Raw genomic sequence first — 27,160 nt, 5'->3', positions numbered from 1 at the left:
TACCTACAGGTAAGCCTATAATAAGGGCTACCTGTAGGTACTGGAAATATTAATTAAGATTAATTACCATATACGCTTGAATAGACTTCATTCTATAGGGCCTGTGCCATGACCACCGGCTCCTGCGCACATGCGTGGGAGTGATGTCATGCAACTCTGACCAGTAACAGAGCTGTAGTCCACGGCTCCGGAAAGGAAGAGGGGTGAAGATGGACGCAGCCACTAGCGGGGACATCACAGGCCACTGGCTCCCTTGGCAGTCAATTTTAAAGTCAGTTAGTCAATCGGGAGAGTGAGGGGGTGGGGCCAAACGGCAGGGAGCTGTGACTCTGCTTGGGTGCCCTCATAGCAAGCTGCTTGCTGTGGGGGCACTCAACAGGAGGGATGAGCAGGGAAGAGGGACATGAGAAGAGGAGGATACGGGCAGTGGATTTGCACAGAGCAGGTAAGTATAACATGTTTGTTATTTAAAAATAAAAAAAAATCTTTACAATCACTTTAATCCATGCAGTGTGGGTGCAGCTCTACTGTAAAGAATTATTTTTGAGTTTCCTGGAGTTGGACTTTAAGATTTTACCTTGTAGACCTACTGGTGACATCATCACTGTACTGCACATTGTGCAGAGAGAAGAGCTGTGGGAGGGGCACAGCAGGCTCCACCCTTTACAGACTTCCTGCAGAAAGCTTTAGAAAGGGGTGGAGACCAGACCACTCAAGGAGAAAGAGTAGCAGTGACCGGTCTTTATAACAGGAAGCTCCTGCACAGAGGCAATGTTACTTATCTTGGAGCTTGCTTCCTGTTGAGTGAGTTACTCCCTCTCCATGTCCAAAATGTAAAAAAAGTTTTGTAATTAGTTATACTTTAAACCTCTAGTCACACATAGGAGTCTATTTATAAAAATTTGCATAGCCATTCATCCAGTGAATCTGCATTCATACATTTGTTCTGTGCAAATTGGGCAAAAACACATTTTCTTTAGGCCTTGTTCACACGGACATGTCCATGTTTTGGAAGGGCACCCAGGCTCCTACTGCCAGAAAAGCACACACTGCTTAGACTCATTAAGACAAGTTTATACTGTATATGTTGCATTTCATGCATTTATCTGTGTTTAGACTCCTTTATATCCATGGCACTTAAGTGTGCTTAGACACGTTTACATGTGCATAAAGCGGCGGTCCAGCCCCCCCCCCCCCCCAAAAAAAAAAAATAAAAATAAAAAATAAGTCAGCAGCTAGAAATACTGTAGTGGCTGACGTTTAATGTTAGGGCATTTACCTGTCCAGGAATCCAGCGGTGTCCTCACCCGAGCAGATTCTGTAGATTCGGATGTTGGTGCTGCCACCTTGCGGCTTCACAGCTGGTTTTCTACTGTGCATGTACGAAGCGTGCTGTGCTTTGGAAATGGGTCGCAGTCTTATGGGACCCATGAAGTATCCTAGAAAGCTGCAGTGGGAGGAGGAGGGGGGGCCCGAACCAAAAACCAGGTACCCGCCCCCAAAAGGTACCAAATGTGGCAGTGGAGGGGGGAGCAGGCAGACAAGCAGAGCTTCCCCTCTTGGGTGGAGTGACTCTTTAAGTGCATTTACATGTGTTTGCTCACTTTTGCGCACATACGTGCATTAAAACCTTGGAATCTGTGCGGCCCTGATTTTTTATTTTTTTTTAATACATGCTGCTAAACACAGCTCTACATAGCCCCCAGCACACCTGTCTGAATGGCCCAATTCATTCTAATTATGCTGCATATAGATGCATGCAGAACTAGACCCCGCACGCATCTGTACTCTACTGTATTTGACGCCCCACGTCAATGAGTCTTTAGGCTATTTTCTCTTTTGAGCAAACGTTCTTTTAGTATAGACAGGACAGTGGTAAAAATAGCTCATTATGGCCGCTTAATGGCACTGGGGAGCATTGGAAATACAGTATGTGCGTCTTTTATAACAAGAGATAGCATGTAGCAATTCTATAGAGCACAAGTGTGCGAACAGATTTCAGTTTCAGCTGAAATTTGTGGGTAGTGTGATGCACAGCACACAGTTTTTATTATTATTTTTTTGGTAACTTTCCTCAAAGTTCACAAAGTGACACTTCATTCATGCCTCTGCACAGCAGTGCAGTGTATTGCAATGCTGTGCACTCACATGTGGTGAGCTGTGCTAAAATACAGTATGTTTGTATTTTACCACAAGTCACCGCACCATTATTTTATATGTGCCCTAGTGGTGACTAGCATCCATCCAGTGCAGAACAATACCAGTAACCGCATACTGTGTGAACGAACCCTAAAGGGAGTTGGCAAATAAATGTAACCAATTGGCCAACCTGCTGTAAAATAGAATGGCCCAGCTCTGCTGTAAAGTGGAATCCCTCTTGTTCCTCAGAAATGATTCATTGTATTTATTGTTACAAAGATGTATTTCCTGTGCTCCTTATCGCCATCTAGTGGCCATAATTGGATATTTTACTAATGCTCACAATAAAAGAACATTTGCTCAGAAGAGAAAATAGCCTAAATAACATTTGTTTTTTTGCCAATTCACTGTATGTATATGCAGATTTGGGTTTACATTAATTTTTTTATATGTAAATCGACCCCTTAGTGTGAACATAGCTGGTTTATTTAGAGGTGTGTTTTTTACACATTTTTATACACTGTATATTATACACATTTTATACACTACTTATTTTTATAAACTTGTAGTACAGGAGTATCCTAGGGGCAGAATTGCATGTAAGGCAAAGTTAACATCTATGTGCTTTTTAAGTGCATTTGCAGATCTATAGAAACACACTACAATCCATTCAAAATTTATTTTTTACGGGTCCCATTCATATCTGTGCAGTTTCCTGCAATGCGTTTTTTTTTTTTTTAATAAAGGTGCAGGGACTTTATTCTACATGCAGCACAGTGCATTTTTAGCTCCATAGAGTACAATGGAATCTAGATAGATAGATAGAGATAGAGTGTGTATATATATATATATATATATATATATATATATATATATTAGTAACATTGGGGTTGTTTTAGCTTAAGGGTAGAGCTTACCAGTGAGCTGAGTCGGCCAGATATGCAGTTTTTAAGGGCATGTAGGCCCACTTTTATTAAAGAAAGAAAATGTCCGTTGACAGAAGAGTTGCCCACACAGGGGTTTCAGCTTTCCACAGCAACAATGTAAGTAAAACGAAACATACCAAGCCACCTGGCTCTCTTTAGCAGCACTGCGGCTCAGACTTATGCTTCAGCCCTCTCGGCTCTATAACAGAGTTCCTGTACATCCAGTACCTCAGCACTCTTTTCCAGCCCACAAGCTTGGACCCTCTGTCTGCTCTGACAGGCAGACCAGTTTCCTCCCAAATAAGCAAATAAACTGGAGCCCCTCAACCTGCCTGGTTGAGAATCCTCCATCCAAACACCCACATTTTTATATATATATATATATATATATATATATATATATATATATATATATATATATATATATACATTTTTCTGTTTGACAATAGACACCTCCTCTTGGCAACATCAACACGTAGCTTGCTATTGGCCCAAAAAAAAGCACGCTTCAAAATGCATTAAATGTTTGTTTGTTAAAAATAGCAAAACGTGTTGCAGAAACACACCAACCTCATATGCATAGATGTGAACCTAGACTTTAGTGGCTAGACTTCGGGGGTTATTTACGAAAGGCAAATCCACTTTACACTACAAGTGCAATCACTGTAGGTTCGAGGGGGACATGCAAGAAAAATAAAAAACAGCATTTTAGCTTGCACATGATTGGATGATAAAATCAGCAGAGCTTCCCCTCATTTCAGATCTACCCCTCAAATTTAAAGCAACTGAACTTCCAAGTGCACTTTAGTGCACTTGTAGTGCAAAGTGGAGTTGCTTTTCGTAAATAACCCCCCTTTGTGTTTTTAAGGCGCTCCTATTCGTGTTTAAGGGGTTTCTGCCCCAAAGAAGCTCATGTACTTTTTTTAAGCTTCAGGCGACAAACAATACATCACGCAGGTGTAAATCGAGGCCCATTGAAAACAATGGAATTCTTTATGTTGAGCATTCTTTCTCTTTGGGAATTGTGCTCAGGTGTGAATGGGGGCAAATATATTTAAAGGTTTTAGTTGTGTTCTTTCATTCCTCAAAGGTTTTACAGAATACGTTTCTCCAGTCTCTCCTGATATGTTTTATCCTCCAGACCTTGCAGCATTTTTGTTGCCTGGACTCGCTGTATCTTATCAATATCCCATCTGTCCTGATATGCCCCAACATGTTCGTGCTTTCTGAATACATTGTGCAGTCTGTCAGGACATTCGCACGCCATGCAGCATACCTCAAAGCACATGGTCCCTTTGTTTTGACAGAAAGTGAATGGGCATAAACCTTGCAGCATCTAAATTTCTGCCATTCACACAAAGGACACTCCTCACTGTATGACGGCATAGAGATCTGCTACAAAGTGAACAGCACAGATCAGCATCCAAAAAATCTGGATCACACTTATTGGCAGCAAAGCGAGTTCTGTCAATGACACATTGACCCTGGAGGGTAATTCTGGCAATAGGTTCCAGGCTCTTATATTCGGCACCTGCTTTTTTACTGTAATGAGCATATCAGCATTAACAGACTACACATAACAGCGAAGGGAGCTCAATCACTTTTATTAATGTCTGGTGATAATTCCATATAAAATTGCTGGAGACTCTTCTCCTGACACATCATTTCATTATCAAGGCCACAGATTTTGGTGCATCTGTTTCAGCTTCAGTAATTATTGTAAATAAGCTTTTATTACAACGTTCTCAATATAACCATTTTTGCAACTTTTGCGCCATGATAGTATATACTGACGCAGAAATATAATTTCACTATATACTGGTCCAGCTTGGTACAATGGGTGACATCCTGGCTCCTGGAATTCTCAGCCGTTGTTGAATGGACTCCCAGCCTCTGTAATGGACTCCTAGAACGACACCGTAGGTGAAGAAACCGAGGCCCAGTTAAACAAGAGTTCTTTCTTGCCACAATAAAACAAATAAGAGATTCATCTTTCATATGGTGCAATCTTTGGTCATTGTCATGAATACCCAGAAGGGCAAGTTCTGGGTTCACTGGAAGGCTTAGATGAAGAGGCTTCTATTTTTTAGTTTAATTGATCATTGACATTGGAAACCTTTCAAAATGCAGCTACAGTGTGATAGTTAGATGCCTCCAGAAGACGCCTGTCCTTCCACTTTGCTATGTAAGATGTATTCAAACTGATGTATACGGGAGTGCACTATAACTGCGCAATGCATTTACAGCAGGGATGCACCCTGTAGTGTTGTCTAAGGGATAGAGCATTGCTCCCGGTTTACAAACGGTTTGTGGGTTCGGTAATCTACACTGTAGTCGAAATGAGCCCTAAAAGATAGTTGGGTTACTATGGACAACTGACACTGTACACATGAGATATCTTTGGTCTGATTGTTTAGACTGCTTTTGCACTTAAATCGCAGTAAAGTGGTCACTTGAGCTGTGTGATCCCATGTGATATAATGACTAGAGAGGCCACTGTATAGCCTAATTTATCAGGACCCTTGTTCCATAAAAGTGATCACTTCTTACAGGTATCAGAATATATTTCTAGATACAGTTACATTTGTCTCATAAATGTAAGATGTACAGAAAGCCAAGACTTACATAAAGCCATACAGAATACTTTATTCATATTTTAATAGAGATTGAAACTTTTTTTTTTTTTTTAATAATGGTTCTTTTTTCAAGCAAGTGCATTATGAAATTATCTAAATGTTCTTTTGCAGTGTTCCTTTTCTTAATGTCTACATAAGGATTTCAGAGCTTGTAATGTATCCTTTGTATTCCTGTCCATTAACATGCTCATTCCTTCTTTTTGTGCTTTTCTTAGTATGCCAGCATTAGGAAAGATGGGGAAGATTACATGACACCATCTGACTTTGTGCAGAGATACCTCGGGCTGCACACAGATCCTCACCACAATCCCAAGACTGTAGAGCTACTAGGAGGGGTTGCTGACCAGACCAAAGATGGGTAAGACTAATTCCACAACTTGTAGGAACGGCTTCTGTATGACAGTCGAAACAAATACCAAATCAAGTTATTGTGTGATGCACGAGCCTCATAAAATAGGCAAAAAGCTTCCTTCACCTCCCTTGACTGAGCCAAATCCTCCTTTATTTGTGTCTCACGTGCTACCCCTCCCAGACACTGCAGATCACAGTGGGAGTGTTTCAACAACAGACAGTGTTGTACATCCACAAAACAGTGAGCAGGTCTAGGTGTGTCCATCTATTTATTTACAAGCAACAGGCTTGTCTGTCAGCATTGATGATGCTCATAGCCGAGCCTTCAGAATCCCATTGTTTGTAATTGTGCCTGCTCAGATTTCAAAGCTCAGTTGATTGTACTCTCAATGCCTAATGCTCAAAGAAGTATATGAGTGTTTTTTTTTTTTGTTTTTTTTTACCATAATCAGGCATTTTTGATCCTAGAGACTTCAGCGGGAACACCTGTAAAGTGACCCACATGTTTTCACAAATTTCTTTTGCTGCCTTCCCCTTTCCCAGGTTGGGAAACAAACAGCAAAATCGTACACGTTCAAAAACGCTTGTGCAAAGCTTGTAAAGTGTAAAAGGTGTCCTGGAAGAAGTGTGAAAATCACCGCGAATATGCTGGTGTGAATGCAGAGTAGACATGTGCAATGTGCAAATGTAAATTCGGACCTATTTTTGGTGGTTCGGATGTGTCGGAATCTCTGAATAAAATCTATTTCATTTAACCTCAGATCATTTAACCTCTTGCCGACCAGCCGCCGTCATTATACTGCGGCAAGTCGGCACTATCCCTTGAGCCGTCGTAGCTGTACATGGGGCTCCATTAAGTGGGATAGCCGCGCCCGCTTTACTCTGCAGGTGCCGATGCGCGTGGCCTGCGGTCACGCGCAATCGCGTGCACGAGAGCCAGAACAGGGACGTGTGTGTGTGTGTGTGTGTGTGTGTGTGTGTGTGTGTGTGTAAACACACAAATCCCTGTTCTATGAGCTGAGGAGAGACAGATCGCAAGTTCCTACTAGCTAGGAACAGGGATCTGTCATCTCCTATAGTCAGTCCCCTCCCCCCACAGTTAGAACACACACTAGGGAACACAGTTAACCCCTTGATTGCCCCCTAGTGTTAACCCCTTCCCTGCCAGTGACATTTACACAGTAATCAGTGCATATTATAGCACTGAATGCTGTATAATTGTCAGTAGTCCCAAAAATGTGTCAAGTGTCCGCCATAATGTCGCAGTCCCGATAAAAATCACAGATCACCGCCATTACTAGTTAAAAATAATAATAATAATAATAAAAGTGCCATAAACCTATCCCCTATTTTGTAGATGCTATAACTATTTGCGCAAACCAATCAATATACACTTACTGCGATTTTATTTTTATTTTTTTTGGATTATTACCAAAGATATGTAGAAGTGTACATATCGGCCTAATCTGAAGAAAAAATTTGCTTTTTTTTTTAAATAAAATATTGGGGATATTTATTATAGCAAAAAATATTGTGTTTTTTTTTTCAAAACTGTTGCTCTTTTTTTGTTTATAGCGCAAAAAATAAAAACTGCAGAGATGATCAAGTACCACCAAAAGAAAGCTCTATTTGTGGGAAAAAAAGGACATCAATTTTGTTTGGGTACAATATTGCATGACCGCACAATTGTCAGTTAAAGCGACGCAGTGCCGTATCGCAAAAAAGTGGCCTGTCATTGAGCAGCCAAATCTGGGCTGAAGTGGTTAATTATGTATCGTTTATCTGGTTTCTAACAAATTCCAAATTTGCAGAATGAATCGACTTCAGATCAGTTGAAAAATAATCGACCGATTCCAATTCCGTGTGAAGAATAGCTGGTTGTTAAGGAGCAGGCTGAGAAGCCGGACGCTGCGCCCTTAACAACTGATGGCTTCCCTGCTGAGAACTGAAATGTAAACAAAAGAGTGCCTGTTTTTTTCAAATTTTTCTATTTCTGGCATTCTTTTGTTTACATTTCAGCTCTCAGCGAGGAAGTCATCGGTTGTTAAGGGCGTATATGAATTTTTCTGTGCTACACATGTCTAATGCAGACTTTATTTTTGAATTTGATGTGGCTGTGCCTGCACAGCCACGGCATCCATTCACCGGAGTCCACCAGAGGGACTTGTAGATGTCAATGGATGACAAGTGTGTTGATCTCGGCGCACTTGTAGGCAAATGATTTCTTCCTCCAGCCTCATAACAGAAGGTCTATTCCTCCATCATTGAGGAGCAGTTGTTGCTGGCGAGCTGATCACTTACATGAAACGCTTTTCAAACACTGAGGAACCGAGCTTCAAATTGCCGTAAAATGGACGTGTTCGTGATGTCATAAAAAATAACTGTGATCTGCTTAGTAAGAATTTACTCTTTTTTATTTTTTATTTTTATTTTTTTAATAAAATCACTGCATGGCCCTTACATGTCTTAGGTACTCCAGTAGGAACTACCACCGACTTAGCCACTTAGCTCACCGCAATGACTTTTTGTCCAAGAAGAACCTGCTCTCCTGGCTGTGTTTACCACGACATTTCCCAGGTCATGTAGTCATTCATACATACATCTTTTCATGCATATACATAAAATATTTGTACAGAAACAAAAACTGTTATGTCCAGTATCTATTTTATTGAAGGAAGAGAATTCAACATATCCCAGACCTTACCTAACTATTCCTGTGCTCCTCTCTGCCTTTACTTATTTGTACAATGGTAAGCATGATTTCATATTTTTTTTGTAAAAGCCCAGTTGCAGTTTGAAATTTTAAATTATGTCATTAAACTTCAGTTACTTCCACACCGTACATTTTCAGTTTCTTCATTATTTGTTTTAAAAGCTGCCCAAGCAGAAAAGTCTGTTCCCATCCAGAGGTGCTGCACTCTATTTGGGAGCAGTGGGCTCTCTACAGAATTCTCATATGGCCTTTGTTGAGTCCCCACTATAACACTGCAACAAGCAACTCTCACACTTATGCCACGTACACATGACCGTTTTTACTGTTGATATAAACTGACGGTATTTCCAACGGAGTTCCGCCAAAACGGATTTGCCTACACATGATCACACCAAACTCCGATCGTTTAGAACGTGGTGACGTACAACGGGACTAGAAAAAGAAAGTTTAATAGCCAGTAGCCAATAGCTGCCCTTGTATTGTTTTTGGACCGTAGGAACAGCATACAGACGAATGGTTTTCCCGATAGAAATTGATTCCGTTGGAAAGATTAAATTTTTTTTCTATTTCTAGATCTCAACAAAATTTCAGGAATGTATACAATATAAAATATTACATCAAAACCTGAACCCAGTGCTCCTGTATGAAAGTAAACTGTTGTCACTAAGTCTTATGAGATATTCTCTCCTCTTTAGTGTTTAGCAGCTGTTATATCTTAAAAAAACAATACTACACAATGTGGTTGACCCTATGCATCAAACACTAACAGCGCTCTACTAAATAATCTAAATGATTTCTCCTACCATTATCAAAAATGCAAATCTATTGTTTTTGTTAAACCACACTTATAACAACCATGCTTAACCGACAATAAAAATCAAGATCGACCAAAATAAAACACATATGAGAGAGAGCCCTTCCAGTGGAGACACATCAAGGTAAGGTGATATCTTTCCCCGTGAAGATGTGTTCCATGAGTATTGGGTGTCTGTCCTACACCGTCACCGTTTCCACCAACGTGTGTACCCACATAAATGGCTGCTTACCAGAGCACCACTGCAACAGAGCCTATATGTGTTGGATCTTTCAGTGTGGCCACCTCTTCAATCCTCCTTTCTCCACCGCTCTCTAACGTGCTCTCCTCATTATACGTAAGCATGTAAAAATACAAGGGGACTGGTATAGTGTTATACCCTTTAATAAAAATGCCCTCTCCCCACCTTTTTACATAATGTGCTTACTTCAAATAATAATCAGATAGCATAAAATACTGTCAACAATGCACCACGAACGTCTCAACGCCAGGCCGATCTGTTCCTTTAAACTGCCTGCTAGTAGAGTCCTGGGTGTTCGTCTGCTATTGCCGACCAAACAATTCGTGTGACCACGCCCTTACGCGTTTCGTAATTCCGTCTTCAGAGTGCGCACCATGACCCCAATATGGATGAACCCAGACTTCCCCCTGGGTATGTCTAATGACTTTCTTCGACAGTTCTGGCCACATCCCCAAATACGAACACACCAATTTTTTGAACAAGGAAAAGTATGCCGAAGCTCACGAATAGCTACATTGCTAGATAGACCCCCAATCCCAGCATGGACATACTTACAAATCACACATTTCCTCAAATCGCTGGACAAAAATTACCCCTGCTCTAGAGATCTGACTCCCTTTGAAAGAATGTGTACACAAGCATCACCCCAAACTCGCCTCATATCTACAACCCACTCCCTCCTCTTTATGGACCACCAACCCAACCATTCAACAATGTGCAAAGCCTGGGAAAAAGATCTCTCTATCTTACTGTCCCCAGAAGATTGGGGAAAGATATACATGAATATACACAAGGGCTCCATTAATGTGTCCACGCAAGAGAACGGCTATAAAATACAAACACGCTGGTACCGCACCCATACCCTCCTGCACAAATTCAAGTCCATCATACCAGAGACATGCTGGAGATGTCTTGAAGAACGAGGCACACTCCTGCACATATGGTGGACATGTCTACGTATCCAGGACTTTTGGAAAGATGTTCATCGCATCACATCGCACGTTACATCTCTTGACCTACAAATGACCCCGACACAATTCCTTCTACACCATACGCATCTACCTCATTCATCCTACCACAAATCGTTAGCGATGCATATGATCAATGCAGGTAAACAATGCATCCCTGTTCATTGGAAGACCCAAACCAGCCCATCAATTAAGCAATGGTTTAGAAGAATCAAAAAAATAGCAGAAATGGAGGAACTCATTCAGAGCCCATGGGACACCCCAGAAAAATTTGGAACAAAATGGGCCTGTTGGACTCATTTTCAAGCAATGACAGAATTCTCCCAACTAAACACACAACCACCTTAAAGACAGACGAGAGAACACACTGGAAAATAACTCAGAAAAGACGCACCTCCTCTATGGAAACTCTCTGCAGATCTACTGGAGCCCTACTACTAGATAGGCCGCCCCACCCCCACGAAGCAGTAAACCAAACGGTAATTTCAAAGAATGCAAGCACCTGGGGAGAGAGTCAAGAGTCAGCTGGTAAGGTCAACCACAAAGACCTACACCCCTGCCCCCTCCCACATACCCCCCTTGACCCCTCCCCCACTCCACAACAAATCGACAACCCCCCACTTACTCACCCCCTTTTCTTCTACACTCCCCACCAGCTGTTTCCCCCTCACCCTCAATCCGATATCCTAGGTATCATCGAACAATCAATGACAAATGTAACCCACATACCACACATAAGTTCCTAACAAGGCACATCAAACAGACCCAAAAGAAACAACATAACCCCCGCCCACCAAGAAAAACCACAGATCATACCTGAGCACTCAACCACAAAACACTCCTACTGGGTGGCACTTCCTAATAAGCCCCCTAAACACAATATGCTCAGCAAGAGCCAACATCAAAACAATCCTCCACATCACACATCTATCTGAAAGCCGACGTAAGACATACTCTGCTACAAAACAAGAGATTTGATCCCACATGCCAAGGAAAATGTTGGGACTTCTGTTTCAGAAACCACAAGACCTTTATACAATATTCTTAGTTGATGTTAACAATTTAACTATGTTGACGCAATCTGTACAATGTGTAATGTACCATGTCATTTTGTTTGATCTTACCAATAAAAACATTTGGAAAAAATATATATATATTATCCCAAGCTTTTAACATCTCACGAAGCACCGCTCAATCCATCATCCGAAAATGGAAAGAGTATGTCACAACTGCAAACCTTTCAATGTTTTTTACAAATAAATAATATGTGAAAAGTGTGGTGTGCATTTTTATTCAACCCCTGAGTCAATACTTTGTAGAACCACATTTTGCTTCAATTACAGCTTCAAGTCTTTTTGGGTATGTCTCTACCAACTACCAACTCAGTTCCTACACTGAGTATATCTTTCTCATAGAGACCTGGCAGATTTAGAAAAAACAATGGGTGATTAACTACACCATTGTCTAACCATATACTAAATAAAGCCCCATTTATTTTAGGAACACAGCAGTAGAAGACGTGTGTCTGTGTGTGTGTGGGGGGGGGCGGCTCAGACCTGGCAAATGTACTGGATATTGCCATTAAGAATTCAAATGAGTTGACTGCAGGGGTGAACAAAATGGCTTGTGCATACTCTGCTCCTTCACTGGGGCAAAAAAATTTAAAGACTGCCCATCAAAAGTTGTGGATGAAGCCACAAAGAGAAATGTGGTTGGGATGGAACAGGTCAGTTTATAGCTCTGATGATCACCTTAATGTTTTAAAAAAAACTTCGTTGGAAAGCAGATGTTTTGGCTGCAGGCAATTGGGTCTGTTTGCATGAGTTACCACACCAAAATTGATACTACTGAAGGCAGAAGTAACCTTTGTCCAGGAAGGTCTAGAACAAGGGTGTCAAACTCGATTTCATCAAGGGCCACATCAGCAGTGTGGTTGCCCTCAAAAGGCTGGTTGTATCTGGGTCACACTACGTACAGAGTTCAGGATTATGCTACGTGCAGGGTTCAGCAGTGTGCTATGTAGAGAGAGCAGGGTTCAGGAATGTGCTATGTAAGAAGTGCAGGATTGAGGGGCGTGCCACATACAGAGGGCAGGGTTTCAGGGGTGCGCTATGTACAGAGGGCAGGGTTTTAGGGGTGCGCTATGTACAGAGGGCAGGGATTCAGGGGTGCGCTATGTACAGAGGGCAGGGTTTCAGGGGTGCGCTATGTACAGAGGGCAGGGAGTGAGGAGTGCGCTACGTACAGAGTGCAGGGAGTGAAGGGTGCACTTCGTACAGAGTGCAGGGAGTGAGAGGTGTGCGTCATACAGGGTGCAGGGAGTTGGGGTGTGCTTCGTACAGAGTGCAGGAATTCAGGGGTGCGCTTCATACAGAGTGAAGAGAGTGAGGGGTGCGCTACGTGCAGAGTGCAGGGAGTGAGGGGTGTGCTACATACAGAGTGCAGGGAGTGAGGGGTGCGCTACGTACAGAGGGCAGGGATTCAGGGGTGTGTAACGCACAGAGGGCAGGGATTCAGGGGTGTGCAACGTACAGAGGGCAGGGATTCAGGGGTGTGCAACGTACAGAGGGCAGGGTTGATGGATGCGCTGTGCCCATGTGCGATATCTCACTTCCACCTCTCGTCCTGGTTTCTGACCCCTGCACCCAGCACTCTGCCTCCATCCCCCCACCTCTAAACACATCTTTCTACACAACTCCACAGTGCCCCCCGTCCCCCCTAACCTTCCAAAGCAAATCTCCCATCTGTACTCTTCCCTATGTGGTGAAAGATGACATTTACAAGAATGCTTTCATGGCCAGTACTGCTACAAGGAATTCAGGGGTGCGCTTCATACAGAGTGAAGAGAGTGAGGGGTGCGCTACGTGCAGAGTGCAGGGAGTGAGGGGTGTGCTACATACAGAGTGCAGGGAGTGAGGGGTGCGCTACGTACAGAGGGCAGGGATTCAGGGGTGTGCAACGCACAGAGGGCAGGGATTCAGGGGTGTGCAACGTACAGAGGGCAGGGATTCAGGGGTGTGCAACGTACAGAGGGCAGGGTTGATGGATGCGCTGTGCCCATGTGCGATATCTCACTTCCACCTCTCGTCCTGGTTTCTGACCCCTGCACCCAGCACTCTGCCTCCATCCCCCCACCTCTAAACACATCTTTCTACACAACTCCACAGTGCCCCCCGTCCCCCCTAACCTTCCAAAGCAAATCTCCCATCTGTACTCTTCCCTACGTGGTGAAAGATGACATTTACAAGAATGCTTTCATGGCCAGTACTGCTACAAGTCCTCAAAACCCCTCACTCAAGATGCATCCACTGGATGTAGATTAGAACACACAGCCAAGCCGCCGGAGCCATCAGGTACTTCTGCCAATGACAGGCTATGCCGGACCGACCGAGCATGAGCGCAGCTACACACACACACACCCGATGCCGCTGGGGAGCCTGATGAGGAGAGCAGAGGAAGTGTTTACTCTGGTTGCCAAGGAGGCCTGTTCGTGACAGCGGAAAGCGGCTGGTGAGAACAGGAGGTGGAGGCTGGCGGCCATGACAAGGCCTGGCAGGCCTTGTGTTTACCACCTGTGATCTAGAACAATCCATGTAAATGTAAAAACAATGGTGGTCATCAAAGGGAAACCCAAACCATTTCTTTGAATGGGGCCCTTTACTGTCAGTGCCCATATCTACTCATCTACTTAAAACATATATATATACCAACACAACTGTTCATGCTGAATTCTTCTTTTTTTTTCCTCTACGTGGGGATTGTTGTCTCACACGGTACCAACCAAGTATAGATGTCCTGTAGTCCTATCACATGCCCAAATATCATGATTTTAAAATGTAAATCTTCAGGATTGATGTAACTAGTAACAGTTCACATTTTGGAAACCTCCTCAGAAAGCATTGGTGTTTCATTACAATCCAATTCCATTAGATCGACTTACTACCAAAATGTAAATCGGAAATGGCAAGACTGTGTTACCTGAGCAGTACATTAGTCTTTTTGCTTCCCATGCTGGAATTCCATCTGTTTAAATCTCTGTCAACACATGTGGGCTCTGACATAAGATAACACGCTACAATAATGCATTAGGTAAAAGGCGAACAAGTGCACAGATTGGCGGCTAGATAACAGTACAGAAAATGTTTACAGAATGTACCACTTTGTTAACTTGAGCCCTCCGCTGCCTAGCTCCTCTTTTACCCTGCCTGACAAAGTGTATTTATTGTATTTATTTTGTTATCCGCAGGTTGATCTCCTTCCAGGAGTTCCTGGCATTCGAGTCGGTGTTGTGTGCCCCAGATGCTATGTTCATTGTGGCTTACCAGTTATTTGATAAGAACGCCTTGGGGGAGGTCACTTTCGGTAAGTGTCGATAAATGGCATGCACGGACATCATTAAATTAGATTTCAGGTGGGAAGTTAATGTATCCTGCAAAGGCCACTACTACCTAAATAAATCAAATAAGAACAGTTTGTAGATCACAGGGTCACTTTTCAGTTTCTGCTTGCCCGATTAAAAGCTCAAGTGAACCCCAAGCTTTTATAGCTTAGGCAAGTTCAGGGAACATAAATGTTTAAATGACTATAATTTTTCCTTTAATAGTGTTCGCTATTCAAAACTTCCCTTTTCCCAACAGCTGAAGATGGTAGTTTACATGTGCTGTGAGTCTGCAACAAAACAACACAAAAATGTAAATTGTAAATGACAAAATATAAACGTCTGTTTTGCACCTATTAGCCATTTTCTTTCCTTCATTGACTCTTCTCCTCCTCCTTCTCCTTTTTCTTCTTCTTCATCTCCCTCTCCTTCTTCTTCTCCTTCTCCTTCTCCTCCTTCTTCTTCTCCTTCTCCTTCTCCTCCTCCTTCTTCTTCTCCTTCTCCTCCTTTTTCTTCTCCTTCTCCTTACTCTTCTCCTTCTTTATCTCCTTCTTCATCTCCTTTTCCTTCTCCTTCTTCATCTCCTTCTTCTCCTCCTTCTTCTCCTTCTTCTTCTCCTCCTCTTCTTCTCCTTCTCCTCCTTTTTCTTCTCCTTTTCCTTACTCTTCTCCTTCTTTATCTCCTTCTTCATCTCATTTTCCTTCTCCTTCTCCTTCTTCATCTCCTTATTCTCCTCCTTCTTCTTCTCCTTCTCCTTCTTCTTCTATTCTCTTCTTTTTATTTCTCTAGTTGGGGTTAATTTACTAAAGACAAATAGGCTATTCACTGTGCAAGGGAATTTAGCTTAGTGAATGACATAAAGCACTGTTGACTTTTTTATTTTATTTTCTTTGCACATGTTTGGGTATCCACCATTTTCCTTCACCTCATTCACTAAGGGAAAAATCTCTCTCGCAAAGTAGAAATTCCATTGCAAAGTAAAGTATTTGATTTTAGTAAATCAACTCAGTTAGCACAGGAAAGGGTTAGAACCTACATCAAGACACAAAGTTGGGACAAATATAGGGACATATATTTGATGGGGAAACTATAATTTTTATACGTTTTTAACGTAAACTTCTCTTTGGAGTTTACAAGAGATGTTTTTTTCTTTCAGATACTTTGATTCAATAAATCCTGTGAGAAATATAACATGTATTTGTGAACTTTTTTTTTTTTTGAGGCGGCAGTATGTCGTGAAGCAATGTTAATGGATTTGGTAAATATTTCTTACTGCATTCTCACATTTTACCTTTTTTTTTTGGTTAAGATACCCTGAATTGTGCGTCTGAGCTCAAAAACTGAAACTTTTATCCAATCGCCTATGATTATGAATGTGACCTTCACTGACAGTGGGAGGCAATATTAAAGGGGTAACACACAGATATCATTCTGTTCTATTACAGGGTTAATTGCCTTACTAATTGACTTCTAATTCTGTACAGATGAAGTTATTCTTTTCTGTGTAATAATTACATAATTGAATGTATACAGAATCTGATATTTATGGGATATTACGTTTTCTAATTTTTTTTCTATGAAGTGTACAATTATACACACAGCATTGCACCTTTTTTTTTATTTGTGGGGCAACTGTTCTTACCATACTGTACATCTTAGCCCTTCTACACATGGTCGGACATTCCGACAGAAAATGTCCTATCGGACCGCGCTGGCGCTGGCCAGATCACCTGATAAATATAAAAGAGAAAAGCCTAAAAAAAGAAAAATAATGCAGCTATCACAAGCTGCAAATAGAATACTTTCAGGTTTAGTACCACTTTAGGCATTTTTTTAAATCCTACATTGAAGGACACATGATCTTAGACTTGGATGGATGCAGCTACTTTCGAGTGATAGGAGTGGCAAATAAAACTGTAAGGAAAACTCCATCACAACCCCCTCCCACTCCCAGCAATCCTCAGTTTTCTGCTAGTCATCTTAGGTGTATAGATGTATTTTCTCTCTCCTCTTAGTGACTGTGGAACCTATCCGGGATATCACATTGTCTTCTCTTACTTTGTGTCAGAATTATCTTTTTTGGTATTACACAAATATTAAGTTGTCTTGTGACCTAAGGCCTTTCTTTCCTCTGTGGTTTCCTCCTTAACTAGGAAATTGTGCTTCCATCCTTATGTCTTGCTCCAAATCATTCAAAACATTATTTTTAATAGTTTTTTATTGGGTTTTGTACAAAAAACAAACCAAAATGAACATTTGTTTTACATAGTGCCCACATTGCTGCACATTCTAATCCATATACAGGATGTACAGATGAGGCACGCAAGTTCAGGGTATAGCAGGATATATTAAAATAGCTCAGATGGTAAACACGCAGAAATTCTCTGGGATAACCAACCTCGAGAGTCCAGGCTTGTAGAGCTGGTATACAGAGGCGGCTCTCTAATTAGGCAAATTAGGCGATTGCCTAAGGCCCCGCAGTCTCAAGGGCCTCGCAATCGACTAATTTGCCTGTGATCAATGCGGTGGCAGCAAGTGCGGGGAGCGGGACAGTAGAGTCCTCTAGGTGGCGCAGTGGCTGGATGACAGACGGCATGAGGGCGGCATGTCCATGTGGGACCCTCACCTGAGCTTCTCTCTTGTGCCGCTCACCAGACCTCTCCTCCGCACCTGCCTCCTATTTGGTTCTGGAGTGGGGGGGGGTTGCTGAAAAACCACCCAGCTGGATAGTCCCACCATGAGTGTGAAGAGGGAGGAACTCTTATGCTGCTGACCAGAGGAAAGGGGAGTGCCCATGCCATGCAGCCTTCCCTGTGTGCCTGAATAGGAGGAGCGGTGGGGAGACTGCACATAGATAGTGGAATTGATTTTTCCATATTACTCCATACAGCCGCTGAATGTCTGCAGGGAGGAGAGGTGATCATTCAGCGGTTGCATGGAGGAATATGGAAAAATCAATTCCACTATCTATGTGCAGTCTCTCCACCACTCCTATCTAACTTTTTCTGCATCCCCCATACTCTCTGTGTACTCCCTGGCTCCGCCCCTCTGTGTTCTCCCTGGCTCCGCCCCTCCGTGCGCTCCCTGGCCCCGCCCCTCCTGCTCTCCAGCCCCTCCGTGTGCTCACTGGCTGCACCCCTCCTGCTCTCCAGCCCCTCCTTGTGCTCCCTGGCTCCGCCCCTTCTTGTACTCCCTTTCTCCACGCATCCTGCTCTTCACCCCCTCCCTTTGCTCCCTGGCTCCGCCCCTCCTGCACTCCAGCCCCTCCTTGTGCTCACTGGCTCCGCCCCTTCTTGTGCTCCCTTTCTCCATGCCTCCTGCTCTTCAGCCCCTCCCTTTGCTCCCTGGCTCCTCCCCTCCTGCTCTCCAGCCCATTCTTGTCCTCGCTGGCTCCACCCCCATTTCGCTAGCACCCCCTGCTCTCCAATTCTTTCTGCCTCCCCTCTCAAGTCCCCCCCCCCAGCACTCTTCACCCCCCACCCTTAGCACTATCTGGCCCCCAGCACTCTCCACCCTACACCCCCTGCGGCTCTCTCTGGCCCCCAGCACTCTCCACCCTCCACCCCCAGCACTCTCCACCCTCCACCCCCAGCACTCTCCGGCCCCCACCCCCCAGCACTCTCTGGCCCCCAGCACTCTCCCCCCCCCACCCCCCAGTACTCTCTGGCCCCCAGCACTCCCTGCCCCCCACTCCCCAGCAATCTCTGGCCCCCACCCCCCAGCACTCTCTGGCCCCCAGCACTCTCTGCCCCCACCCCCAGTAATCTCTGGCCCCCACCCCCAGCACTCTCTGGCCCCAGCACTCCCCGCCCCCCACCCCCCAGCAATCTCTGGCCCCCACCCCCCAGCACTCTCTGGCCCCCAGCACTCTCTGGCCCCCAGCACTCTCTGGCCCCCAGCACTCTCTGCCCCCAGCACTCTCTGCCCCCACCCCCAGTAATCTCTGGCCCCCACCCCCAGCACTCTCTGGCCCCCAGCACTCTCTGCCCCCCACCCCCCAGTACTCTCTGGCCCCCAGCACTCTCCGCCCCCCACCCCGAGCATTCTCTGGCCCCCAGCACTCTCCGCCCCCCACCCCGAGCATTCTCTGGCCCCCAGCACTCTCTGGCCCCCAGCACCCTCCAGCCCCCACCCCCCAGCACTCTCCGGTCCCCACCCCCCAGCACTCTCCGGTCCCCACCCCCCAGCACTCTCCGGTCCCCACCCCCCAGCACTCTACAGCTTCTCCCTGCTCTTTGCCCCCCCAGGGGCTACAGACAGGGACAGATCTCTAGATCTCTCTCACCCCCTTTCCCTCACCCCCCTCTTTCTCACTTCCCCCTCTCTCTCTTACCCCCTCTCTCCCCCTCTATCTTTCACTCCCTCCCCCCTCTCTCTTACCCCTCTCCCCCTCTCCCTCCCTCCCTCCCCCCTCTTTCTCTTACCCCCCTCTCCCTCCCCCTCTCTCACCACACTCCTCTCCCCTACCCCTTCCCACCCCTCTCTCTCTCCTTTCCCTCCCTCTCTCCCTTCTCTCCCTTCCCTCCCTTCTCTCCCATCCCTCCCTTCTCTCCCATCCCTCGCTCTCTCCCTTCCCTCACTCTCTCCCATCCCTCGCTCTCTCCCTTCCCTCACTCTCTCCCCTCCCTCACTCTCTCCCCTCCCTCACTCTCTCCCCTCCCTCACTCTCTCCCTCCCTCGCTCCCTTCCCTCCCTCACTCCCTTCCCTCGCTCTCTCCCCTCCCTCACTCCCTTCCCTCGCTCTCTCCCCTCCCTCACTCCCTTCCCTCGCTCTCTCCCCTCCCTCACTCCCTTCCCTCCCTCTCTCCCTTCCTTCCCTCCCTCTCTCCCCTCCCTTCCTTCCCTCCCTCTCTCTCTCCCTTCCTTCCCTCTCTCTCTCCCTTCCTTCCCTCTCTCTCTCCCTTCCTTCCCTCTCTCCCTTCCTTCCCTCTCTCTCTCCCTTCCTTCCCTCCCTCTCTCCCTTCCTTCCCTCCCTCTCTCCCTTCCTTCCTTCCCTCCCTCTCTCCCTTCCTTCCTTCCCTCCCTCTCTCCCTTCCTTCCCTCCCTCTCTCCCTTCCTTCCCTCCCTCTCTCCCCTCCATTCCTTCCCTCTCTCCCCTCCATTCCTTCCCTCTCTCCCCTCCATTCCTTCCCTCTCTCCCCTCCCTTCCTTCCCTCTCTCCCCTCCCTTCCTTCCCTCTCTCCCCTCCCTTCCTTTCCTCTCCCCTCCCTTCCCTCTCTCTGTCCCTTCCCTTCCTTCCCTCTCTCTGTCCCTCTCTCTGTCCCTTCCCTTCCTTCCTTCCCTCTCTCCCTCCCCCCTCCCTTCCTCTCTCCCCCCTCCCTTCCTCTCTCCCCCCTCCCTTCCTCTCTCCCTCCCCCCTCCCTCTCTCCCTCCCTTCCTCTCTCCTCCCTTCCTCTCTCCTCCCTTCCTCTCTCCTCCCTTCCCTCCCTCTCTTCCCCCTTCCCTCGCTCTCTCCTTCCCTCTTCCTTCCCTCTCTTCCCCCTCCCTTTCCTCCCTCTCTCCTCCTCCCTTTCCTCCATCTCTCCTCCCTCCCTTCTCTTTCTCCTCCCTTCCCTCTCTCCTTCCTTTCCTCTCTCCCCCTCCCTCCCTCCCTTCCCTCCCTCCCCTTTCCTTCCCTCCCTCCCCTTTCCTTCCCTCCCTCCCTTCCTTCCTTCCTCCCTTCCTTCCTTCCTCCCTTTTCTCCCTTCCTCCCTTCCCTTCCTTCCTCCCTCCCCTCCTTCCCTCTCTCCTCCTCCCCTCCTTCCCTCTCTCCTCCTCCCCTCCTTCTATCCCCCCTTCCCTCCCTCTCCATCCCTCTGTCTCTCCTCCCCACCCTCTCTCCTCCCTTCCCTCCCTCCCTCTCTCCTCTCTTTCCTCCCTCTCTCCTCTCTTTCCTCCCTCTCTCCTCTCTTCCCTCCCTCTCTCCTCTCTTCCCTCCCTCTCTCCTCTCTTCCCTCCCTCTCTCCTCTCTTCCCTCCCCCTCTCCTCTCTTCCCTCCCTCCCTCTCTCCCTTCCCTCTTCCCCCTCTTGCCCACCCTTTCTCTCCTCCCCCTCTCGCTCTCTCTCCTCCCTCTCTCTCCCCCTCCCCTCCTCTCCTCTTTCCTTCACTCTCTCCCCCTTTTGTGCACCCTTTATCTACCCCTCTCTCACCCCCCTCCCCCCCTCTCACTCACAATGTCTTGCTCCCCTCCCCCTCTCTCTCTTTCCCACCCCCTATCTCTCACAATCTCTCTCTTCCCCTCCCCTCTCTCTCCTCTCCTCTCTGTCTCCCCTCCCCACTCTTGCTCCCCCTGCACTGTGCTGGGATCCCCCCGCTCTACTTCCTCTGCGGATATGGAATGGCTCAGTGACATCTCCTCCCCATTCTCCCAAGACACAGGAAATTCTTAGAGGGGTTGCCACCTTGGTGGGCCCCAGATGTTTTAATGGCTGCATATGTCTGATGGGTGAGGAGGGTGCCCTGGAAGTGGTGCAGATGAACTGTTTGCTAGATCTGTGCATCTTTTTGCAGCCATTTTTATTGCTTGAATTTTTTTCCCCATTATGGGCGTTATTGGGGCCTCATGTGTAAGTTTTGCCTAAGGCCTCACAAATCCTAGAGCCGCCTCTGCTGGTATATTCCTATACATACACCATATTGTCAAAAGTATTGGGACACCTGCCTTTACACGCACATGAACTTTAATGGCATCCCAGTCTTGGTCCGTAGGGTTCAATATTGAGTTGGCCCAGGAGCTACAACTCTTCTGGGAAGGCTTTCTAAAAGGTTTAGGAGTGTGTCTATGGGAATGTTTGACCATTATTCTAGAAGCGCATTGGCACTGATGTTGGACAAGAAGGCCTGGCTTGCAGTCTCTGTTGGTGTTCTATTGGATTGAGGTCAGGCAAGTCAAGTTCCTCCACCCCAAACTTGCTCATCCATGTCTTTTTTTTTTTTACCTTGTTTTGTGCACTGGTGCGCAGTCATGTTGGACCAGGAAGGGGCCATCCCCAAACTGTTCCCACAAAGTTGGGATCATGAAATTGTCCAAAATGTCTTGGAAGGCTGATGCCTTAAGAGTTCCCTTCACTGGAACTAAGGGGCCAAGCTCAACCCCTGAAAATCAACCCCACACTATAATCCACCCTCCAGCAAATGATTTGGACCAGTGCACAAAGCAAGGGATGAATAAGAACGGAGACTGCAAGCCAGACCTTCTTGTCCAACATCAGTGCCTGACCTTACAAATGTGCTTCTGGAAGAATGATCAAACATTCCCATTGACACACTCCTAAACCTTGTGAACAGCCTTCCTAAATGAGTGGAAGCTGTTATAGCTGCAAAGGGTGGGCCAATTCAATATTGAACCTTACGGACTAGGACTGGGATGCCAATACTTTTGACAATATAGCGCAGTACATATTCAGCAACAGGAAACAAAGAAAGGTGGCAAAAGGAAGAGACTACTATCCTTCCTTCCATAAGGTCAATCGCCCATGTACTGAGCATGCTGAAGTTAACAACAAGGAGCATGGCAAACGTTTTCTTGCATTCATATCCTTTTTGATATAATATAATAAAGGAAAGGGGAAAGAATACCTGACCAAAATCACACACTTGCCCCACACCAACTGGCATATGTTAAGATGGCCATTGTAAGTGGCATAACCAGGGATCCCAAACAAATTTGGCTTGTTTATCCTAAAGGATACTAACCAATTTTTAATTTAACATGGTCCATAACAGTTATGTCAACTGTAGGTGTTTTCCAAGTAGCGGAGATAGATAACTTGGGTGCTAAAAACATATAGAAGATTGCTCTGAAACATTCTGTGAAGATTTCATTCTAATGTCTGGAAGTGGTACACATTGTGTGAGATTACCCCAAAGCTACAGCTTCTTTTACACACTTGGATTTACTCTTTGTCATTGTTAAGGGTCCAGGTAGAGAAAATCCTGTCTCTTGTTCCACCATTGCAAGGTAGATTAGACAAGTCATCATCTGAGCCTACAATCTGAAGGATAAGTTTCCTCCGTTTCCTGTTAAGGTGCACTCTATCAGGTTTTGTAAGTGCTCCTTGGGCTTTTCAACATCAGGCATTTATTTCAAAAATTTGGAAGGCTGGTCTTCTGTTCACATTTTAAGTTTTACCAGATTGATGTTAAGGCCTCTTCTGATGCTAGTTTTTGGCATAAGGGGCTTCATGCTGCTCTTTAGGTTTTTAAACCCTCTGTTTGCCTGTTTTTGTGGTCTTTGCATTTGTTGCTGTGTTGCTCACACTTCAGTTGCATTGCTTCCAGACATCCCAGTCGCCTAAGACTAAGATCTATACTGTAATGTACGATTTAATAAAATGGTTTTTGACTTACCTGTACAGGTTCAATCTTTCTGTTCTTATGATTCACTCCTTAATGCTTACTAATAAACTGAGATTTGCTGAGAGTAGATTTATTTTGGGACTGTGCTTCCAGATTTGTTTGCAAGTGTCACCTGAAGGCAGCCGCATAACCCAAATCATCCAAGATCCTTTATTAAATACAGACCTTAATGTTCAGTATCTAAAGGATTGAAGTCATGCCATGCTGATTTTGTATCATTGAAACTGTTGGCTTTGGTCTCTATTATTACGGAGATTCTATTTAATACTTTCAGTGTATCAGGTTGGTCCTTTCAACTATATTTAAACAATATGATTTTCTGTATTCATTTTCCTCCTAAGAAAATGTTAAGGAAATATTTGGACAGACTATCATTCACCATCATATCCCTTTCAACTGGGACTGTGAGTTTATTCGACTACATTTCGGCCACAACCGGAAGAAACATCTTACCTACTTGGAGTTTACAGAGTTTTTACAGGTGAATTATTTATATATACAATGTAGAATCAAGAAAAAGGGCTGTTGCGGCTCATTCATGAAAACTGGAAAAAGATTATTATCTTAAAATTAGTTTTACTTATTGAGTTTTACTCGTTGCAACCAATCCGAATTCTTGTTTAACGTAAGATGAAAAAAATCATTTTCAGTGTGACAATGCATAATTAGAAGAATCAAATACTCCAGAAGACGTAAATAAGTATATTTGGTGATCAACTCGTATCACTTTATGATACTAGGTTTATTTTTTCCCTAAATCTGGAAATTTTCAGAATTTACAGTAGTGTATATACTACTATAGTTTTTCATTGCGTAGTAAATAGACTGTAAAGTCTTTGCTGTCTGTGCCCGCTAGGGAGATTCATTCCTCTACATATCCTAGTGACCACTGAAGTAAAAGGCAGAAAGTGAGGGGAAATACAACAATTGTATTTGTCACCAAAGCAATAGGCGAGGGAACATCCTTTAATAGGGAAACCTGTTCTTGTAACAGCTCTCTAAGATGGGAAATCCATTCAATTTGGAGAGATTTCTTTTTCTTTCTTGTTTTGTCTATAGGACTGTAAGTAAAGAGAAATCCCTGGTACAGGCAGAAAAAAAAAATTATCTGATAAGGGTTTGAACCCTGCCCTACACATTTTGGCTTTACATAACCCTTCCTAAACATTTTCCAGGCATTAGGTAGTAGTAAAATGTTGTACCATGTTGGCCATTGATCAATGCACATTTAGCATAGAAGTAATGTCATATCTTGAGGATAATTCTGTCAGAGACATCAGAAAAATATGAGGTTGTGAAAATAATTGTGTTAGTGTAAACTCTAGTGTATATCACATAAATCATTGAAAATATGTTGTACATAAATATTTAATTGCACCCTAAAAAAATCTGTATTGCTTGGAATCTAGGAGCTGCAACTGGAACATGCTCGACAAGCCTTTGCCCAGAAGGACAAGAGTAAGACTGGCATGATCACGGCCTTGGACTTTAGCGATATTATGTCTACTATACGCTCTCACATGCTAACGCCATTTGTAGAAGAAAACCTTGTCTCTGTAAGTAACAGCTGGGATCAATATCTGTGTTTGTGTGTAAAATGTCATAACAATGCTCATCCAAAGCAGCGTTAGTTTGCAAAGTGTGGAACAGTGGTAAATTAATATGTAACACAACGCAAAATGAAAGTGAGCAGAAAAGGTTTCAGAGCTCTGTAACATGCAAATGTATTCTATTTTTGTTATATCTAAAACAGATTTGATGATCCAATACCATAACATACTTGTCTGTTGCCTCACCTCAGCTGGCTCTTTCTTGCATTACCATTTCTGTTTTTCATTTTAACAAACCCAGCTCCTTCTCCCTTGTCTGTCCCTCACGTGAATGCCATTTCTCCTGGCTTACTTATGCTTCACTTACAATCATTGTATCACTATTAAGTCTCTGGGTTTCCCATCTACCATTCTGGCCTCTGCACCTCTCATTATGTCTACAGCTCTACTTCTTTCACCTCCTCTTAAAGTGTGTGTATAAGGCAGGGGTCTCCAAACTTTCTAAACAAAGGGCCAAGTTTACAGTTGTTAAGACTGTGGGTGGGTTGGAGTGTGGCCAGTGGAAGTAGAGAATGTCCTGGTATCATTTTCAGTTAGAGAACTAGTGCCCCATTGTTGGTGTCAGTGGGAGAAATAGTGCCCCAAGGGCCAGATAAAGGGTAGTAAAGGGCTGCATCTGGCCCCCAGCCACAGTTTGGAGAACACTGCTCTAAGGCAACTTAAAGGGAAAGTTTTGGAGAAGAACAGGTGAACAACTTGTCAGTTTTTCTTGACATGTGTGGCTAGTTTAGATTAGAAGCTTGCTCTTCTTTTTCTGTCTTATAGACAAAACAGTACAAAGTGAAAGGAAATCTATCTGAAATAAGAGAGCTCTCTTCTTGAAAAGTTGTCACTGGAATGTATGTCCTGATTGGATTTTTCTGTACTTTCAGTCCTGGTGACAATGTTGGGACAAGTTGAAATGTTGGATCTCCCCGCTGGGAAAAGAGGTGTTTCTTGCCTTCCTCTATCCAAAACTAAAAAAAAAAAAGCTTAGACTTTACATACATTGTAACATATCACCCTGTCAAGGGCAGTAAAGTGGTGGTGGTGACCCCATTGTTTGGTTTTGCAAGGTCCATAGCAATTGATTGAACCTGGGATTTGTAGAGGGGGTGACTTACTACTGGATTTCCCAAGGGTTATAGGCTAGCATGTGATTTGGTATTTCTGCAACCACCAGCTGAAAACAGAGGGTATGTGATAAAAAATAAAAGTATTTATAATGTCTTTTATATCTATGCACAAATATGTAGCCTTTCATTTATATTTTAAACTGGATGGGTTGTTTTACAAGGTGATCGTTTGAAATCACTTTAACTAGGAAAAAAAATATTCTGTAGAACTCTCTTTAAGTTATTAAATTGTCATTTTTTTTAAGACCATCATTGTAAACAACAACAAAAAAAAAAACAACCTTAGAAATGTTTATTTTTTTAAATTGAGCAATCATAACACATTTCACCAAGTACTTTAAGTCCCCCAAGCGTCCTGAGTATCTGTATTGGTTATACCCAACTCTCACTCATCAGATGCTGTTTTCTTTAGGCTGCAGGAGGAACCATCTCACACCAAGTCAGCTTCTCTTACTTCAATGCCTTTAATTCCTTGCTGAACAACATGGAGTTGATACGGAAGATATACAGTACATTAGCAGGCACAAAAAGAGACTTGGAGGTCACTAAAGGTAATTTCTTTATTGTGCTTTCATAGTTTTCCATGTTCAAATCTTTTACTTCAAGCTTAATTCGAGACAAACCTTCATTTAATTATATTTCTCAAAAGCCACAAAGGATAAAAAAAAATCCTTTAATTGCACTAAATACAATTGAAAACCTGGATATAACGTAGCCTGTAAAGAAAAATGATCTGTGGGTGGGACCCAGCACATCCACTGAATGTAGGCTGAAAATTACAGATGGGCGGGTACATGACCAGCCTTCTGCACAAGGAGAGAGAGTAGCACCAACCAGTCTTTATTACAGGAAATTCCTACACATAGGCAAAATCCAGAAGCTGTTTTATAATGGGTTGCCGCACAGACCTGAAACAAATACACAACTAGTA

The 27,160-nt window shown here is 44.3% G+C and overlaps 1 protein-coding gene across 1 annotated transcript in view; it reads left to right on the top strand.

The window, feature by feature from the left end:
* SLC25A12 (solute carrier family 25 member 12) overlaps window positions 1-27,160 on the top strand; it is a 216,866-nt gene that overhangs the window by 38,316 nt on the left and 151,390 nt on the right. The window contains exons 3-7 of the mRNA XM_077447999.1: window positions 5,917-6,059; window positions 15,035-15,150; window positions 23,846-23,985; window positions 24,914-25,060; window positions 26,642-26,780. Of these exons, the coding sequence (XP_077304125.1) occupies window positions 5,917-6,059; window positions 15,035-15,150; window positions 23,846-23,985; window positions 24,914-25,060; window positions 26,642-26,780 (685 nt within the window). The remainder of the gene's footprint in view (window positions 1-5,916; window positions 6,060-15,034; window positions 15,151-23,845; window positions 23,986-24,913; window positions 25,061-26,641; window positions 26,781-27,160) is intronic.

This window comes from Lithobates pipiens, unplaced genomic scaffold (genome assembly GCF_037356315.1).
Source record: "Lithobates pipiens isolate NorthernLeopardFrog02 unplaced genomic scaffold, aLitPip1_a1.2 Scaffold_22, whole genome shotgun sequence".
NCBI classification, from domain to species: Eukaryota; Metazoa; Chordata; class Amphibia; order Anura; family Ranidae; genus Lithobates; species Lithobates pipiens.
The sequence above is the reverse complement of the archived record's forward strand: the minus strand, read 5'-3'. Positions and strand labels throughout refer to the sequence as shown.